This window comes from Nelumbo nucifera, chromosome 3, assembly GCF_055504915.1.
Source record: "Nelumbo nucifera cultivar China Antique chromosome 3, China Antique-T2T, whole genome shotgun sequence".
NCBI lineage: Eukaryota > Viridiplantae > Streptophyta > Magnoliopsida > Proteales > Nelumbonaceae > Nelumbo > Nelumbo nucifera.
This window is the reverse complement of record NC_142651.1, coordinates 11,239,692-11,253,453: the sequence shown is the minus strand read 5'-3', so window position 1 is coordinate 11,253,453 and position 13,762 is coordinate 11,239,692. Positions and strand designations below refer to the sequence as shown.

Below are 13,762 nucleotides of genomic sequence, written 5' to 3'. Positions count from 1 at the left end.
GGTATTGATAAAATGGCTTACAATACAGAAAAGGTAGTTTGGGAAAAGAAATTGGTGGTTGAAGTTGAAAAAAAAACCAGAAAACTGGAGGCTTATCGCAGAAGACTAGTTAGAAATTTGAAGGTAAAAGGACCAAGTTTACCCCTTTTGAAGATCATAAAGCTCTTTTAGATTTGATGGGAGACGAGCTAGATATCAGTACATTGAGTCTAATATTGAAGACAGGGGCGGCTACAGTGATGAGATGGTCCCCTAGCTCAAACTCAAAAGACTTCTCAGTGGAGGATGGTATAACCATTCCATTCAGATTGTTGGTCTCCCTTTCCACTTGTGGAAGAGGGAGATCTTCCACTCGATTGCTTCTACACCTCTTAACATGGAACTCAAAGTGGACCAGGACCCAACTTAGAGCTAAGGTCACATGCCACTTTAAGTGACCACGTGATGAGAGAGGCAAAGAAAACAGGAGATGATAAAAGATGTCTATCATCGTCCCAGTCTTAGCCCTGTTCGAAGGTTCAATCTGTTAAGGCTGCGGAAAAACTGTTTTGGAGGCCGAGGCTGGTCTCCTACTCCACCAGCCCTGAACGACCAAGTCCGAGGTATAGCAGAAGCAAAGAGGAAGAGGATGAGTTTGATTCAGATTGGGTAAACTTTGAAGGGGAAAAGACTGATGTGGAAATTTCTGGAGGTTCCAGTATAGGCAGCGTCAAAAGTAGGTGTGGCATAAGTTTCTTGGAGGAAACGGAGATGGGAACAAGACTTCTATTCGAACCTTCTTCACCAGCACCCTCTGGACTTCTTTTGGGAACTCAGAAGAGCTACGGTGCAGTAGTTCCTCACCTGGGCAAGGATAATACCTTGGTCAAAGATGGAGCAGTTCCTATCCCTGTCCAGAGATATAGCCAAGTGTTAGTAGAGTGCCTCCTTCTCAGCATTCAGCAAGCAAAGCTACTGGATTATCCTCATCCCCGGCTTTCCCTTCAAAGGTTGGTTTGGAGGAGAATCCCCGACTTAAAATCCCTTTAGTCCAGTCTTTTGTGGAGATTAGTGCAGACCCTTTGAAGCCCGGTATGCTGTGCCAATCCTCTTTAGTTCCTTTTTGTGTTTCAACTAATCCTATTCTCTCCGGTTGTCTTGCCTGTTCAGCCTACAGGTGTCTCCAAGTCCTGCCCAACAGCTGTCGTTCCTAGTGACTCGGTGGGAGTAACAGATGAGATAGGGGTCGGTGAGGATGTAGAAGGGTCTAAGGAGGAAGGGGAGAGAATTTGAGAATTAATAGTGATCCTTTTCAAGCAGTTGATAGAGGTGGAAATTTACTCCAGGTTGGGATCAGAAGAGGGGACGGAACTGATTGAGACTACTTCTATGGAAAAGGAGAGGGAGATTAATAAGAGTGGTGCTGGAACTAAAAAGGCAATTAAAAAACTTAGCAAGAATAAGAAAAAAGGACAAGAAGTAACTCGGTTAAAAGCTTTAAACAAGGGGGAGGGAGAGAATTCTAGAACAAGAAGAAAAAAGATGAGTGGAGTCGAAAGACTTAGGTGTGGTGTGGATTATGAAAGAGGAGGTACAGGAAGGAAGGAATTGAGAGACTACCAAAATGAAAGTTCAACCTTTAATGTCATAAGATTCCTAAATGAAACTACCAATTCAAATCATAGGGTGACCTCTAGCATGAGAAAGTTCAACCTTTTTGTGGACTCATATGAATTGAGAGAGCTACCTATGTTGCAAGCAAACTTCACTTGGTCCAACTTCCAAGAAGAACCCCTGTGTTGTAAATTAAATAGATTCTTATTCTCTTCAGAATTTGAATCTGCTTGGAGGGGACTAGCAATGAGGGCTCTTCCTAGACCTACCTCAGACCATTGTCCAGTTAGGTTATCCCAAGAAAACATAGGAGGGGGGCCATGTCCCTTCTGGTTTGAGAACATGTGGTTGCTACATCTTGATTTTATAAAAAAGGTTCAACTGTGGTGGGAAGAAGACCAAATGGAACTCAGATGGAAAGAGTACAAGTTATATAAAAAGTTGCAGGCCCTAAAAGCTAGAATCAAAGCTTGGAACAAGGAAGAATTTGAAGAGTGGAAGAAAGAAAAGAGTGGATTGCCAATAGGATTCAAGAAATTTATGGAGGTGAGGCAGAGAGGAGAATGACAGTACGAGAGAGGGAAGAGCATTGGAAGCTGAAACAGGAATTGCAGGAAATCATAAGGAAAGAGGAGATAAGTTGGAGACAAAAATCTAGGTGTAAGTGGCTGAAGGAGGGAGACGGGAATACCAAATTTTTTGACACCTTAGTAAATGGAAGGAAGAGGAAGAATTTTGTGGGGAGGCTGGAATGGAATGGGGAAGTGATTACAAGTGAGGAGGAGATATCAAGAGCCTTTGTGGAGCATTTCAAATCCATTTATGACAGCCCAAGAAGAGAGAGAGAGATGAAATCCCTGACCTTGATTGGCTACCTGGGAATAGAGTTTCGATGGATCAACTAGAAAAGAATTTTGAAGTCCAAGAAGTAAGAGATGCTATTTTTTCAATGGAAAGATCTAAAGCCCCAGGCCCATATGGTTTCACAATGGCCCTTTACCAAGATTGTTGGGATATTATAGGTGGTGATTTAATGGAGGTCTTCTTGGAATTCTTTGAGAGAGGTAAGATAAATTCGGGTGCCAATGCTACTTTCATAGCTTTGATTCCTAAAAAGATAAATGCAAACCACCCAAAGGATTTTAGGCCCATAAGCCTAATTGGGAGTATGTATAAGGTTATATCAAAGGTCTTGGTAGAAAGAATCAAAAAGGTACTACCTTCTTTGATTTCTCTGAACCAAGGGGCATTTGTGTCAGGAAGACAAATTATTGATCAGATTCTTATTGCCAATGAATGTGTGGATTACAGAAAAAGACAAGGAGAAAAGAGTCTAATTTGCAAACTAGATTTGGAGAAGGCCTATGATTTGGTAGACTGGGACTTTTTACTGGAAGTATTGAGAATCAGAGGATTTGGAGAACGGTGGTGCATGTGGGTTAAGGGCTATATCTCTTCATGTCACTACTCCATTCTAGTAAATGGGGTGGCCAAGGATTTCTTCCCGGCAAAGAGAGGATTAAGACAAGAGGACCCTCTTTCTCCTTTCCTTTTCACCCTGATAGTTGATGTGTTGAGTGTCCAGATTACTAGAGCCAATGCTAGAAATTTGATTAAAGGGTGGAGAGTAAGGAGGGATGAAATAGTCGTAACCCACCTTCAATTTGCTGATGACTTGATCCTCTTTTGTGAAGGAGATCCAGAGGAGTTGGAAAATTTAAAGGTCTTGGTAGAAAATTTTGAAAAGGTCTCCAACTTAAGAGTAAATTTGAATAAAAGTTGTGTAGCTGGAATTAATTAGCAAGAAGGTCAGGTGGCATTGTTGGCTAGATCTCTAGGTTGTGAGGTAAGTGAATGGCCCCTTAAGTATTTAGGCTTACCTTTGGGAGGAAATCCGAGGTCTGTTAGCTTTTGGTACCCAGTCTTGGAAAGATTCTCAAAAAGACTAGCGGGTTGGAAAAGGAACTACATTTCTTTGGGGGGTAGAATCACTCTAATTAAGTCATCACTAGCAAATTTGCTAGTGTACTTTTTGTCTACCTTCAAATTGCCTGTTAAGATTGCAAATCAGATTGAAAAAAAAAATGAGAGAGTTCCTATGGGAGCCTGGAGATACCAAAAAGGATCATAGGGTAAAAAGGGAAGTGGTGTCTAGAAAGAAAGACAAAGGGGGTTTAGGGATTGGAAATATTAGAATAAGAAATGCAGCTTTGTTAGGCAAATGGTTATGGAGGTTTCCTAAGGAACAAGAGAGTCTATGGCATAAGGTGATAAGAAGTATTCATGGAATGGCAGCAAATGGATGGGACGCTGGACTCGACCCAAGGGCTTCGCGTTTTCCCCCATGGAAAGATATTGTTGGTATCTTGCCTTTCTTCTATCCTTTCATCAAGTATGATGCTTGTGTGGGTAATAAAATTCTTTTTTGGGAGGACTTGTGGATTGGGGAACCTTCTCTTAAGGATAGATTTCCGAACCTTTATTTCCTTTCTTTGAAAAAATCTCAATTTATTTCTTCTTTTCGTATTCCAGGGGATTCTTGGGATTTGGGACTAAGGAGAGGTTTGAGGGACTCATAAGTGGAGTCAACAATTGATATTTTTTCTCTTCTAAGTTTAGTTTTTCTAGACCACTACTCTCCGGACAGTAGAGTTTGGGCAGAAACTTCTACAGGTAGTTTTTCTTGTTCTTCGTTTTTCAATGCTTTGGTCCGACTTAGCCCGGTTTCCTCTTTTCCTGTTAAAGAAGTTTGGAGCGCTCCTGTCCCCCCAAAAGCAAGGGCTTTTTTGTTGGGAAGTGTTTCTCCAAAAAATAAATACCTTGGAGGTGCTTCAAAGAAAGAGACCAAATCGGTGCTTGTCACCTCATGTCTGTAGCCTTTGTTTGAGGAATGGTGAGACGGTGAATCACCTATTAATTTCTTGTCTTTTTAGTGCTCTAATTTGGGATTGGTTCTCCTCTCTCTTTGATTGTAGGTGGAATCCTCACACAAGTGTAGCGGATTTATTTGACCCTAGCTTTTTCCGACAACCAAAGAAGAAAGGAAGGGTGATGTGGAGAACCACGAGGGCAGCTATCTTGTGGGCAGTATGGGAAGAGATAAACAATAGGATTTTCCAAGGGAAAGAAAAATCAGCTCCTGAAGTTATTGAAGGGATCACCATCAAGGCAGTACATTGGCTGAAAACTCTTGAATTGTTCAAGGATGTCTCTACAGATGATTTGATTAGAAGCTGGAATATTTTAGCAAGATCTTCTACTTCATCACCTACCATAAAAGAAGTTTGGTCCCCTCCTTTGCAGTGTCATGTCAAACTGGACTTTGATGGCAGCTCTATTTGGAACCCCGGACCTTCTGGAATAGGGGGTGTGTTTAGAGATGCGGAAGGAAAAATCCTAGCTCTGTATTCTGGCCCAATAGGTGTGGGGGACTCGCTTAGAGCTGAAGTTTTGGCGCTCCTCCAGGGGCTCAGATGGGCCAAGCAATTGGGTTTCCAACAATTGGAAGTGGAGGATTCAAAATTAGTAGTAGGATGGCTGCAATCAAACAGTTTGGGAATGTGGTCCCTTGGACAACAGGTAAGGGAATTATTGAGCCTCACAAGGGAGCTGGATGCAAAAGTGTATTGGTCTAGGAGGTCAGCAAATGCTTTAGCTGACTACCTTGCAAAACAGGGGGTGAATGGGGAGTTTTTGTTTTGTGCAGTGTTGTAAGATTTTTGTTATTCAGGGGTCACCTTTTACTTTGGAAGGTGACAGTTGTTTCTTATGGTTTTATCTAATGAAAGTTACCGTTTCCTATCAAAAAAAAAAATTGTCTGCATCTACTAGCCAGAAGTTACATTGTTTATATGAATTATGAAATGTCTTCACCTTCATCTTTGTCTTAGCATTCTGGTCTTGTCAAGGATTGATGAAAGCCTTATGTGACCAGTTAACTACTTTATTGCCTTTTCTGTTTGTTATATGAATGGATAGCTGTTTGGGCTTACTACAATGAACATAGGTTGTGAGTCTTTGGATCTTTCTTTCCTTTAGATTTTCTTTTCTATGCCCTTGAAGTGTCAAACATTGGTGGATGTTCTTTTTAATCTGTGTGTGATCTATATTCGCCATGGGAATAGAGCAGCAGATAAGGTTGCTAAGTAAGAAAATCAGTTTAGATGATTTTGACATATTCTCTTCCATCATGGCTGGTGGATGTTCTGACTGTTTTTATAATGTATTGAATGTTTGTCGATAAAAATCATCTAACTTGGTGTTATTTCTTCAGTTCCAAGCAACTTACGGGAAACCATTGCTAGCAGCTAGAGATTCTAAATGTTCTGCTAAGGATGCTGAAGCAGGTGCCCTTGCTATGGAAGCATTACATAAGCAGGTTTTTTCCTTGTCGTATGAGCATTTGATAGTCAAGAAGAGATTTTGCAATTTTGTCCAATTGTCAACTCATGGTTTCCTTTACATGATAGGTCATGCCATTCCTGCTCCGTCGAACAAAAGATGAGGTTTTGTCTGATCTACCAGAGAAAATTATCCAGGATCGGTACTGTGACCTGAGCCCTATCCAGATAAAACTATATGAACAGTTCTCTGGTTCAGATGTGAAAAAGGAAATGTCATCTATTGTAAAACTAAACAGCTCACACGATACAGAAGGAAATAGCCTTTCACGGGGAGCATCATCACATGTCTTCCAGGTTTAGTGGCAATTCAATTATTACCAGTGCATTTTATTTTATCACTTTATAACTAACTGTACTCACTCCTAATTTTACATTACAGGCACTTCAATACCTTCTAAAGCTATGTAGTCACCCGTTGCTTGTCATTGGTGAAAGGCTTCCAGATTCCCTGACAAGTTTTCTGTCTGAACTCATGCCTGAGAGTTCTGACTTTATCTCAGCCCTTCGTGAATTGCACCACTCTCCTAAGTTAGTTGCTCTTCAAGAAATACTGGAAGAATGTGGTATAGGTATTGATGCTTCCAATTCTGAAGGTGCCGTTGGTGTTGGACAGCACAGAGTTTTGATATTTGCTCAGCACAAAGTATCATTTCTCTTTGATGTTTGGTTTAGATTTTTATGCTGTTTTATGTTGTGGTCATTCTATCATCCCCTTCTTAAATGATCACTGCATGCAGGGTTTGTTGGACATAATTGAAAGGGACTTATTTCAAACTCATATGAAAAGGTATATTTTTTATTGCTTAACTTTGTGCATTCGGTAATTGCATGTAAACATGCATATATTTTCTAATTCTCTTCTCTTGGTGACTAATCCTGTTAGAAATAATCTTCTCTGTCAATACTTTATATTCCACGGTTTCAGTCCATTGTTTTCTTATATTGAACATATTATTATTCTGTATTTACTCTCTTCCACTTCCTCTTCCCTCTTCCTCCCCCTCCAAATTGAGAATGGCTTTAACTAAGGTGTATAACTTTATATCCTCTGTATTTGCCTTGCAATAAATTCTTTAATGTTCATACTATTTGGTTATTGAAGAAAAGTAGCTACTGGATCAATGCTTCTCTTGTTCTTGAGGCTTGTAGGAATTGCGTGCTGTTTGTATATATTTGGCACTTGTCCTGTAATTCCTTTTTTTTTTTTACCTTTGATTGAGATTTGGAGAAATTGAATACAGTGCAATTGTCTGGTTGAGCCAAAACATGTAGACAAGATCGTGCATGCAGCAATGCAAAATGTGAAATCATCTAGTCAAGCCAGAGGAATTATTTTATAGGACACTATGGCCACAAGTTACAAATTCCAAGTGTGCAATTGAGAAAAAGTGAGGTTTTGGGAGGATTCTTGGTGTTATGCAAGCAGGCTTTGTCTTTTCTGCTTTTTGGGAAATTTGCAATTTCACCAAATCATAGTGGAATTTCTGCATGCATTTTTCCTTTTTTCAATCATCAAAACACAAATCTCTGGAAAAGGCTGGAATTGAAAATTCTAAAATATCTCTTGATATTTCCCCAATGCTAGAAAGTTTTGATATATTAGCAAATATCTCAATTTGGTATGTGCAAGTGAAAGGCATTAGTGTTGGCTTGGTAACTGGGTGCTACTGTTACCTAGAATATTGTCAATGCATGATTCATCTAGCTGACCCCATATAGTTGGAATATTGATTTGGGTTGAGGTGGGAGTAATTTAGGATAAATTGTACGGTAGTGGATTTATTCTATTTGAGAATTTGGTTGCATGCCTTTACATATACAACATGTATAATATTGATCTGTATAATTTATAAATTAAATTGTATAATAACTTTTAAATTATATGAGAGTGCAATTGGATTTATTGATATAGCATATCCACAGTGATGACTTATAATCTGATAAGTTGGTGATTCATAAGTTGAAGCAAGTAAAGAGACTCCATATTTATTATCTTGGAGTATCAAATTAGTTTAAGTAGTCTTATTGGAGTGGTTTCAGAATTTAGAAAAGGTAAAGATGCAATCAGGTCGCCTTTCTGTCAGCCTATTTCCAGTTTTGGTTGGTATTGTTAGGTAGGTTGTTATCTGTGCATAGTGACCAAGATCTTATAAATTCAACATGTCTTGATAGTATTTAGGCGATTGTAGTGATAAGGTGCTAGTCAATAATGGAATTTGTATCTTCCCATTTTCTTGATTTATGTTGGAGTTGCTTTTGGTTTGTTTAGTTTAATTAGAATATGTAGTGGGTATTTAAAGTTATTTTAAAAGTTTAAGTATTTATTTAGGTGTTTATGAATTACCCAAGGGTTTGCCTTTGTTCTCAAGCAGTCAGAAGTTGTTTTTGGTCAGTTTCCTAGTTGAAACAGGGTTCTATTAAAGTTAGCCAGTTTGATAAATGATAGGCTTGATTTGATAAATAGAGCCAGTGCAATTGAAGTGATAGGCTTGATTTCATAAATGAAAGTTTGGCTGTGTTCTGAAGCAAATTTGTACTCTAGTTCGGTTTTATACTTATTTGGTACAAATACGACTTTGTACTGAAAATGAATGTAATTTTTTGACGTTTTGCATTCAAAATGGGAGCAAAAATGTGCTTCCAGAAAAAGAAGCCAACTTTGTCCCTCAAAGTTGGTCCATCTAAATGGTAGATTCTGGTCTTGAGAGGAGGGCAGGATTTCTGGGTTTCTTGTGTTAGGGGGTATAGGAGATTGTAAGTTGTGATTGCCCAAGTAAGGGTATAGTACTGAGGTTGTTTTGGGGGTTTTATTTCTTCTCTCGAATGATGCCTTATCACTTTCCTTATGTACTATCTTTTTTGCCTTTTAATGAATATTTCTTTACTCTTAAAGTAAAAAGCTTCTGGTCTTGAAATTTGTACTTGTATCACAACCAAACATAATACAGAATTTATCAATGCAAAACCAATCCAAGTTTGCAATTCTTACTTTTTGATGAATTTGCATTTACATTGATGCATATGCTTTTTGCATTCTTACCAAACAGTCTTAAGATTCAAGGAATTGTGGTTGTCGGAGCTTGCTCCAGTTTCTCTATCATTTCTTGTCTCTCTTGTCTCTACTAGCGAGGGGTTACATTTCTTATTTCTCTCCCCTTCCTGTACTACATCATCCATTGGAAAAATTTATTGTTATGTTGAGGGAAGGAACCTGGATACAAGTATTTGGTTTGCATGTATGTATACCTGTTGGACCTCAAGCATTATAAAGAAAACAGACGTTATTTAATCATGATTTTTTTCAGGTCCTGGTTGTTCGCATTCTTTAAATTAATTGGTATATGCATTTTCTTATTTGTGTTTAATGTTTTCAATTCCTGATTGGTCACATTCTCTAAATTTCTGTTAAAATTTTTCATTAATTTCCCATTCTTAACCTAAACCTCCTCTACTTGTTTTCCTACTTTGCATGATTTGTGGAATATCCCTGAGATATTCTCAATTTCCATTTAGATTGGGTGGGGTGGAAATGCCACACGCTTGATTATGTGGCTCATGGTTGTATGGCATCATATATCAACCATTTGATTGCTTGTGGCTCAAAAAAACTATTTGTAAACATTGATGATAATAGGCTAGAAAACCAGTGTTTAGAAAACCAGACGGCCAGTTGAACCGGTTGAACTGTGACCTGGGACCCTGACCGGTTTGGTCATACCCCAATAACCGGACTTGCTCAAAACCGGCTGACCGGCCAGTTGAACCGGAAAACTGGTGAACCAGTCCCAGTTTTATGAAACTGCCAAGGTCCATACATAAGTGAAATTTTAAAATGTTGTTAACAAGATTTGAACCAAAGACCTCTTATTTTCACAGATTACTTAATTACCGCTAATCCACCTCTTTACTTGTGCTAATTAATGACTATTTATTATACATATTACATTATTATGCATGTATTTAAAAAAATGCAAGTTAAAAAGCTTGAACCCTAGTCATTTGTTTTAAAAATTAAGAAGCTTACCATCCATCCACCATATTTAAGTACATTAAAAGTTGTAAAATATATTACATACAGTACTTATATGACCCATAGTATATATATGTATATGTCACATCATCATGGTTCGACCCCGGTCGAACCTCTGACCTGTGAACCTCTCCCTTCTCCGGTTCTATGCCTGGTCTGGTTCTCTGAACATTGTAGAAAACTATTCTCCGTTTTCCTAAGCATTAAAATTATTGTCACTGATAATGGGATGATGTTTATCCTTGATTTTGCAATGTAAAACAGATCTCTAATGTCTAACACTTGCTGTGTCTAATAATGGTTTCCATTGAAGCAGTGTCACATACTTGCGGTTGGATGGTTCTATTGAACCAGAAAAGCGTTTTGAAATTGTGAAAGCCTTCAATTCAGACCCCACCATTGATGTACTCCTACTGACAACACATGGTAAGATATTGACTGTTTAATAGTTGATTCAACTCAGAACAATTGCTCACATGTTACTTTTGGCAGTTGGAGGGCTTGGTTTGAACTTGACATCAGCTGATACACTTATTTTCATGGAACATGATTGGAATCCAATGAGAGATCACCAGGTATTATTCTTTGCCTTGGGTCAGTTTGCAATTTCTAAATGCTGCTTGTCCTGTAACATGTGGTTGCAAATCATATATTCCTTTTTTCTCCCTATCCTTTTCACTTAAAATTGTATTACCTCTGGATTAACAAGTTCTACCAATATGAAATGTGCAAATACTGCGCTACCATCTATTGAGGTATACATATGAATAATAACTTGTTAAGCATAGGAGTAGATATAAAAGAGATCATCTTCTCACTAACTCCAGGTGTGGGTCTATGGAATTCAGCACTGAGGTGGTCTAGCCCTGAAGGTCTAAGGAGAACGGCAGTCTGGATCATAGGGAGGAGGGCAAAGGGGAAAAGAGTTGGCCAGCCCTTGGAGGGGCTGCCTACATACCCGGCCTCCTTTGGGAGACCTCCATTTATAGGTTCCTAAGTTGGTTTTTCTTTTTGGAAAGTTCCTTTTTAGGTTTGTTATGCAGTACTTGTGTGTATGTGAGGACTTATGTTATTACGGTCTTTAGGTCCTTAAGGGCAACGTGATGAAAACCTTAGATGTTCAGCATGTAACAAAATAAAACTAAATTTTGATGGGAGCTCTCCATGCAAACCCAGGAAGGGAAGGTACGGGAGATATTTTTGCCTTTTCGGAGACTCTTCAGGCAAGGTGATGGTTATATCTTTGGAACCTATAGTGGTTGAGATTCACTAAAGGCTAAGCTGATGGCTTTATTGAAAGGTCTAGGTTTTTCTAAGCAGTCTAACTTCAAGAATTTGGAAGTTGAAGGTGACTGAAAACTTGTTGTATCCTGGACTATTACTAGACACCATGTGCCTTGGATTTATAGGCAGGTTTTCTCCTTTTCTTGAATTTATTAATTTTTTTAATCCATGTCATTTTCGAAACTAAGAAATTCTACTCTCCACCATGTTCCAATATCCTAAAATTTCTCCTAAACAACCTCCCCTACTATCCTCAACTTTCTCCTAAGTTATCTCTAATTTAGTAGAGAGTTTCTCTCCTTACTTATCTCTAATTCTTATTTATCTTCTCCCCCACTTTTTATCTACATCTAGTAAAGAAAGTTTAAATTAAAAAAGTTAAGAATTATTTAAATATTCTAACAAAATTATATAATAACTTTAAAATATTTATTAAAAAGAAAAAATAATTATAATTGATTTAATAATATTCGTATTATTAGTAATTATATGTTTTTACAAGATTCATCACGAAATTATGTACAAACAATATAAATTATGATTTTCTGGATTATTCAATCTAAATGTTATTCAAATAATAAAAATCTAACATTAAAAATGAAATATTATTTAAATATTTCAATAACTAAATATCTTAAAGAACAAGATATTAAAATTAATGTTTTAAATCAATTAATAATATATTTTAAAAAGTTACTGAATAACTTTCAATTATAATAAATAGATTAAGATTTTAAATATTTAGTTAAATAACTAAATATTTTTAAATAACGAAATATTTAGCATAACTAGATTTTAAATAGTTAAAATAACAAAATTATGTATTAATAGTACTATAATTTTATGGATTATTAAATTCAACAAGTAATTAATATTTTAAAATTTAAATAATGGTATTATTTAAATAAATAAATAATATTGTAAATAACTAATATCATTTATACCACTTAATAATTCTAGAAAATAACTTTCAAAAAAATTATTGTTTACTAATAATAATTTTAAAAACTTAATCTTTATTTATTATATATTTATCTGTACTAAAATTAATATTTATTGAATTTCAGTAATTTTTAATTGTTTTTTGTGATAAATATATTTTAAATAATTATGTATAAATCTATTTTTTATCTAATAGAAAATTTTCAATAATTATTGGAGTTTAAACTACTGTTATTTAGCTTTTTAAATTTAAATTATTGTGTATTTTTGCTATAAAAATTTAATTTTTTAATAATTATTGGAGATTAAACTATTGATCACGGGTTGGTTCGGTTCAGTTGTAGGTTGCTTGGCCAGCCAAGGGCTTTGTGCTGTAGTTTAATCTCCAATAAACTAGGTTCGGTTCAGTTGTAGGGTGTGGCAGGTCCTAGGGTGTACAAGGAAAAGGAACTACGGGACAAAGCCATTGAATGACAAACCAGGCAGGTTCAGACTGCGAAATTGTGGAAGGAAAAGCTACTTCAAGAAAAATGAGAAAAATGAAATTAGGATGGATGTGACTCATTTTGTTGAAAGAACAGTTGACCTGGAAAAGATTGTGAATATTGAAGTGTAAGTGAGCAAAGTGTTTGGGCTTCAATTCATAGGAGAAGAAAAAATTTGCGAGAAAAACTTTTAAAGAACTGGAAGAGATTTACTTCAAGAAAAATGAGAAAAATGAAATTAGGATGGATGTGACTCATTTTGTTGAAAGAACAGTTGGATCATAATTTTTTATCAGCTCCTATTATTGAATCCAAAAATCCGACAAGGGGATATCCAAATCCAATAAATTTGGAACGGATTTGAATTCGGATTGGATCATAATCTGGTCCATTTGCACTCCTACTTCTGTCGGGGTGACTTCGGGTTTTATAACATAGCATCCAATGCCGGGTGGTGATTGGTTTGGATTTGGATTTTGGATTTGAATGCGGATTGGATCATAATCCGGTCCATTTGCACTCCTACTTCTGTCGCGGTGACTTCGGGTTGTATAACATAGCATCCAATGCTGGGTGGTGATTGGTTTGGATTGGGATTTCCCCCAAATCTCAGCTTAATGCCAAATAGGAACAAATCCAAACTAATTTGGAAATAATCCAAGTTAAAGATAGCATCCAATGTGGTAATCAGGTTCAAGTAGAATGCTATTCGCAGTAGGTGATTATGCAATGCTGTGTAGCATGCTGCGTAGTATTGGATTGAGTCCAACTTGGCCCAAGCCTAATCTGGAGGTAGGTTTTGCCAGGCCTAGCCACCCACAGGCCTAACAACATTAGTTTGACCTAGATGGTATCCAATAGGTATTACGAGCAATCAATATAGTCCTTTTTCTCACAATTTTTGACACTTGGAATGATAGGGAAGGACTTATTTCCTTATAGACATCTAGTGCCTATCCTTTTCATGATGTCCCTTGGAAAACATTTTGCAAACAAGTTGTTAACTAATATATATATATATATAT

General features: G+C 37.0%; 1 protein-coding gene across 9 annotated transcripts in view; it reads left to right on the top strand.

Moving 5' to 3' along the window:
* Window positions 1-13,762, top strand: part of RGD3 (ROOT GROWTH DEFECTIVE 3) — a 90,089-nt gene that overhangs the window by 74,606 nt on the left and 1,721 nt on the right. For 8 of the 9 annotated variants that reach the window (XM_088902291.1, XM_010256753.3, XM_010256770.3 and 5 more), the window contains 6 exons: window positions 5,867-5,971; window positions 6,063-6,290; window positions 6,376-6,639; window positions 6,734-6,783; window positions 10,343-10,452; window positions 10,519-10,601. In XM_088902291.1, the coding sequence (XP_088758417.1) occupies window positions 5,867-5,971; window positions 6,063-6,290; window positions 6,376-6,639; window positions 6,734-6,783; window positions 10,343-10,452; window positions 10,519-10,601 (840 nt within the window). The remainder of the gene's footprint in view (window positions 1-5,866; window positions 5,972-6,062; window positions 6,291-6,375; window positions 6,640-6,733; window positions 6,784-10,342; window positions 10,453-10,518; window positions 10,602-13,762) is intronic. The other variant, XR_016084714.1, reaches the window with a different exon arrangement.